At 39.7% G+C, this 6,374-nt stretch overlaps 1 protein-coding gene across 1 annotated transcript in view; it reads left to right on the plus strand.

Annotated features, from left to right (window-relative positions):
- Positions 1–2,382: 2,382 nt before the first annotated feature.
- The window catches only part of dpys (dihydropyrimidinase), a 16,101-nt gene continuing 12,109 nt past the window's right edge, over positions 2,383–6,374 (plus strand). The window contains exons 1-4 of the mRNA XM_024268240.2: positions 2,383–2,704; positions 3,566–3,724; positions 3,801–3,980; positions 5,063–5,252. Of these exons, the coding sequence (XP_024124008.1) occupies positions 2,453–2,704; positions 3,566–3,724; positions 3,801–3,980; positions 5,063–5,252 (781 nt within the window). The 5' untranslated portion in view covers positions 2,383–2,452. The remainder of the gene's footprint in view (positions 2,705–3,565; positions 3,725–3,800; positions 3,981–5,062; positions 5,253–6,374) is intronic.

A 6,374-nucleotide genomic window follows, 5' to 3' on the forward strand; every position in this document is an offset into this window, starting at 1 on the left:
CTGGTGGCGCCTAATGGACCCAAACATAATGACCCAGAGATGTTCTATTGGGTTTAAGTCAGGGGATGGTGAAGGCCATCCAATTGTTTCAATTCCTTCATTCTCCAGGTACTGCCTGTATACTCTTGTCACGTGAGGCCGGACATTGTCGTGCATTAGGAGGAAACCAGGACCTACTGTACCAGCGTAGGGTCTGACAATGGGTTCAAGGATTTCATCTGGATACCTTATGGCAGTCAGAGCACCATTTCCTAGGCAGTAGAGGTCTGTGCGTCCCTCCATGGATATGCCTCCCCAGACCATCACTGACCCACCACCAAACCTGTCATGTTGAACCACGTTGCAGGCAGCATAACGTTCTCCTTGTCTTCTCCAGACTCTTTCACGTCTATCACAGGTGCTCAGGGGGAACCTGCTCTCGTCTGTGAAAAGTACAGGGCCCCAGTGGCGTACTTGCCAATTCTGCTGTTCTTGAGCAATGCCAGTGGAGCTCCACGGTGCTGGGCAGTGAGCACAGGGCCCACTACAGGACGTCGGGCCCTCAGGCCACCTTCATGAAGTCTGTTCCTGATTGTTTGGGTAGAGACATTCACACCAGTGGCCCTCGTGAGGTCATTCTGTAGGGCACGAGCAGTGCTCAGCCTGTTCCTCCTTGCACAAAGGAGCAGGTATGGGTCCTGCTGAGGGGTTGAGGACCTTCTACGGCCCTGTCCAGCTCTCCCAGAATAACCACCAGTCTCCTGAAATCTCCTTCATGTTCTGGAGATTGTGCTGGGAGACACATTAAACCTTCTTGCTGCAGCACGTGTGGATGTGCCATCCTGGAGAAGTTGGACAACCTGTGCAACTTCTGTAGGGTTAAGGAATCGCCTCATACTGCCAGTAGAGATAATTATCAAGTCAAAATCAGCACGAGTGGAAAACCAGCCAAAAAAGATCAAGAGGGAGAAACTTGAAATGACCTCCACATGTAACACCAGTCCTGTTTGGAGGGTTTTCTAATTGTTGCCACTGAAGTGCCCCTGTTGTTAATTCCATGAACACCAATACAGCTGAAACTGATTAACGAGGCCCTCAGCTGATTAACCAACAAGCAAATTATCAGACAGGTTTAATTAAATACATGCCAGGCCCAATAAAAAATGTGTTCCTTTAATTTTTGTGAGCAGTGTACATATGTATGTGTGTGTGTGCGCGTGCGTGTATGTATGTATGTATATATATATATATATATATATATATATATATATATATATATATATATATATTAGGGGTGTAACGGATCATGGATAATGGTCTGTACGGATCAGAAGCCATGGCACACGTGTGTACCACACTTAGCCCCACCCCCCGCACTGCACACCTCGCTCTAGCATAATTTAAATCAATTGTCCGTGCACATCGAATGGAATTCGCGTTAAATTCATGTAAATCCTCTTGCTTTGACAAGCGCTAAAGTAGCTGCTTCACGGTCATCTTAAAGTCTGTGCACCTGAAGCTCCTGCTGCGTGTGGGAGGAGCTCCCGTCGAAAACTTTTCTTGATTTTATAATGAAGGACCCGGATCAATAGATATCAGGTTTCTTTAATTTTAAGAGCTGAATAAAAGAATCAGTACACATTTATATTTCAAAGAATCTCCCAATGAGAAGCAGCTGCTGTCCCACACAGGAGAAAACTGCGGTTCCATAACTGACTCGCTGGTGCCATCAGGGGATGATTGTATGGCAACCTGAAGAGATCAAAAATCACTAGGAAAAGCGGGGACGGCAGTGCCACGTTTTACAGATAACAATTATGATTTTAAATATTCAAATGTTCCCACAGTCAGTTTCAATTAAACAACTAACACAAAAAATAATTTAAAGTTTAATTTTAACTGTTTTATTTTTAATTTATTGCGGATGGGATGAGAAAATGTGTATTTTAAGGGGTACTCCAGATAGATTTGGTATTTTTAACACTTTTTTAAAGCATTCTTTTCTCCCAGTTTTTGTAGATTTGGTCTAAAGACATGTAAATGTAATAAGAAACTACGTGTTTTAGCATTTTTTGCGTTCAAAGTTTAAAGATGTTTGGTTTTAATAAATAGGCCCACAACTACACCTATGTGACACTACCTATATTTGATCATTTTTTCCATGCTATATCAGATTATCTGGGGGAAAAGGACCACATAAGGTGTTGGGGTGGGAATGTGCTGCTGTGCAAATGAATTTAATGAAATGCTTTAGTATACATGTGTTGTGCAGCGCCACAGTCAGAACAGCTGATATTTTACACCATGTTTTTGTAGTTTTCATGTGCATCCGCTTGACTGAGCAGAGCGCTTCTGACACTCCAGCTTTAATCTTCAGTGAACTTTGGAACGACCCGCCTCATTTTACCACCACTCTCACAAACTGGACCAGAGAACACAGCAGGTCTGCATCTCCTCGCTTCTGTCTGCAGAGATGGCGCAGTCCAGCAGGATCCTCATTAAAGGGGGTAAAGTTGTCAACGAGGACTGCTCTGCCTTTAGGGACGTCTACATTGAAAATGGGAAGATAGCAGATGTCGGAGTGAACCTCCAGGTCCCAACTGGAGTCCGGGTCATTGATGCCACTGGTAAACTGGTGATCCCAGGTGGCATTGACACGCACACACACATGGAGCTGCAGTTCATGGGCACCAAGGCTGTGGATGATTTTCACATCGGGACTAAGGTGCAGTATATAAATCTTCAGATTATTGACCATGTTGGAGAAAAAAACTGTAGGAAGATCCAATCTGGTGTAAAAACATTTCTTCAAATTATATGTAAATGTGGTTCAATACTGAAGTGAAATGACTTAAAGCCAGTTAGTTGAAGTCTTTTTCGTTATATGAAATTACCTAAACTGAGGCCTGTAGAGTCTGAGGTAATGTGTTTGATCTTTGTAATAAAAATCATTGTGTTTAACATTAGTTTTACAATTAGGATTGGAAAATTTGCTCTATGCTAGTGACACCCACAAATTACGTATATTTTCAAGTCACATTGAGTTTTTTAAGCAGCAGACTCTTTACATTTCTATTTTTATTTTAAAAAACGGGGGGGGGGGGCACTTGAAGCTCCACTTCATCTAAGATATGTATATTTTCGAAGAAGACCCTGATGTTTATTTTACCACTAAGAAAGAGAATTGAGTTTTGTAAATATTTCCTACTCTGCTTTTGCGTTCTGACTTATCTCTCTGTGTTCATCTAAACCAGGGGTCAGCAACCTTTAGCAGTAAAAGAACCATTTGGACTAATTTTCTACTGATCAAAAAAGGAGCCGCATAGTCCTACTTTAGCCTTTAAAGAAATTTGGATTTGCATTCATGACCTTTTGGCACAAACAAAATAAAAAATATAAAAATAAACTTGCATCTCTCAAAATTCGTTTTTTTTTTTTTTACATTTGACAGAAGCTCAAATAACTTATTTTCAAAATAAAATATGCTCCATGCCAATTGTGGGCCTCTTTAGAAGGCTTTTTTATTCAGTGGTCAGCAAGTTAATATGTAACTCTTAAGCCTCCACTAATGTGTGTCTTTCACCAGGCCGCTCTGGCGGGGGGGACCACAATGATCTTGGACTTTGTCATCCCCCAAAAGGGCAAATCCCTCCTGGAGGCGTACGACCGCTGGCGCAAGACAGCTGATCCCAAAGTCTGCTGCGACTACTCGCTGCATGTGGCGGTCACATGGTGGAGCGAGCAGGTGAACGTGCAGATTGATGTCAGTGCAGACGGATCGCCATGGCAGCCTGCCCAACCGACCTTTTTTCCTCTTTTAGGTCAAGAAAGAGATGGAGATTCTAGCCAAAGAAAGAGGCGTGAATTCCTTCAAGATGTTCATGGCTTATAAAGACGTGTTCATGCTTCACGACTCGGAGCTGCATGCTGCCTTCAGTCAGTGTAAAGACATTGGAGCTGTTGCTCAGGTGCACGCTGAGAATGGAGATTTGATTGCAGAGGTTTGTAAGATCAAAGTGTTGAAAAGAACAAACCTCGTAATGCTTTAAAAAGACCTCAAATAAGAATGCAGCAAAGCTCCTCCCATTCTCTCAGAGCAGACGTCCTTTTTTTTGGCAGAACAATCAACTAAAGTTCCTTATTAACAATTAACAGTCTACAGGTTACATTGAGTTAATGTTTCACCTTAACGACAACAGAATTTCATCATGAAAACAGACATAAATGATGGAAAAAATGTAAGATTTTTATTTTTCATTCTAAGGCAGAATCTCTAAAAAATAAAAAAGACCAGCCAAAAGAGTCCTTGAGAGTGAAAATGACAAAAGCAGATTCTTAGTCCCAGTGTAAATAAATTACTACATGATAATATGTAAGAATAGTTCAGGGTGTTCTGTTGAGTAGGAAACTGATTCATTACAAGAATTTACCTTCAGACATAATCTGAAACACTACAATTGCAATATTTTTTTATTTTAAATTTAATTGCAAAACATTACCACTAGAGGGCAGCAAATGCCCAAAAGCAGCCCCAAGCAACATAAAACTAAAACGTACCTATTGATGAAACTATGAGAAAAATGCTGCAATAACATGTCAAAAACACATTAAAACATTATTTTTGTTGCAGTGGGTCTATAATACTATGTGAAAACACAATTTATAGAAATATATTTTGTGAAACAAACATAATTAACACATGAGGAATTAAGAAAGGAAGCTCTAAGTTACTTGTGTCATTTTTATATATAATTATGAAATCACAGTTTAGTATTGCTTTCTTTTTTCTTTTTAAACTTTTCTGTTTCTTTTCTCCAGTTCTCTCTTGATTTGAGGTGATTGCCCACAGTTTTTTGTTGAATATATCAGATATTACCTGCAGCATAAATTGTCATGTTTTATGTACAAGTGTGGGACGTTGCATTTGGACAGCCTTTGACAGTAATTCTATTTTATTTCTTGTCAAGTGTCTTAAATGTTTGTTTTTAGCGACTCTAGAAATGTAATTTTTTTTTTAAACAAGATTTTCTGCTGCAATATTCTCATTCTGCTTTCTGCACTTGTACTCACTGGAACCCAACAGGGGGCTAGAAAAATGCTGTCTCTGGGCATCACCGGGCCAGAGGGTCACGAACTGTGTCGGCCGGAGGAGGTGGAGGCAGAGGCCACCCAGCGAGCCATCACTATTGCCCACACTGTCAACAGCCCGCTCTATGTGGTCCATGTTATGAGCAAATCCGCTGCCAAGGTGGTGTCCAGCGCCCGCAGAGATGGTGAGAGCACGCTGTTGCGTCGTAGAAATATATTTTATACACACACAGTATGGAAAGGCTTTGATTTTTGCCTAACTCATATAACAACAGTTTAACTATATTAATGTAAAATCAACCTTTTAGTTTTTCGGCATGGAGGTGACTGCAGTCAGACTGAAACACAGAAACACAACTTAGTGTTTAATGGACACTCTGGTCTGAGGATTGAAACATGATGAGAAAAATAATGAAAATCTTCTGCTTTAAAATTCCAATTAACTTCTAATAACACCGAGGAAATAAAGAAATGCTCTCAACAGAAGGGTCAGTGTGTTGTTGGCTTTAAATGATTGTGTGGAGATTGTTTTATTACTGCATTCAATGAAAGACATTTCCCTCATACTAAATGTTTGAATGCTAAAGTTATGAATAAGAAACATATTCAATCTGCCCACTCAGATATATATACCTAATATATAAGATATACCAATCCAGACAGTCTTAGGAGGTACTAAATTGACCGTTTACAACCAAAAGGCTATGGACTCAATCACCTCCATAACACTAAATATATGGAACAAAGTAGTCAAAGAATACAAACAGCAAAATGAAAGTAAAATACTTACATCACATTTGACATTTTTGGCTTTCAAAAAGCTGTAACTAAGAAATAGCATCAAGTGGACCACCCTGGAAAGAATCAATGGCTGGAGATCATCTGGACAACATGTGTCAAAGTTAAGGCCCGGGGGCCATTTCCGGCCCTCTGGGTAATTCTATCCGGCCCTCCAGATCATTTTATTGTGTTATTATTAATGGCCTGATGTTATCTTGCACTTATTTCTAACTTGTATCATTTTGACCAAATACAATTTTATGGAGAGTAAAATGTTGAAACTTATTTAAGGTTTAATATTCCTGCCTTTTGATTATTCATAATTATGTTAAAAAGTTACAGTTTTAAAGTTTGAAAAATTGGCATTCTGCTAACTTTTTGGACTATTTTGGCATATACTAAGATTATTTTAGGCTATTTTAGAGTTTAGCTAATATTTTAGCTAAATGCTAGCTGTTTTGGCTAATTTAAGCTTTTTTTTTATTTGCTTTTAGGCTATTTTGGAGTTAGGCCAATATTAACACATT

The sequence above is a fragment of the Oryzias melastigma genome, linkage group LG16 (assembly GCF_002922805.2).
Source record: "Oryzias melastigma strain HK-1 linkage group LG16, ASM292280v2, whole genome shotgun sequence".
In the NCBI taxonomy this organism is placed as follows: domain Eukaryota; kingdom Metazoa; phylum Chordata; class Actinopteri; order Beloniformes; family Adrianichthyidae; genus Oryzias; species Oryzias melastigma.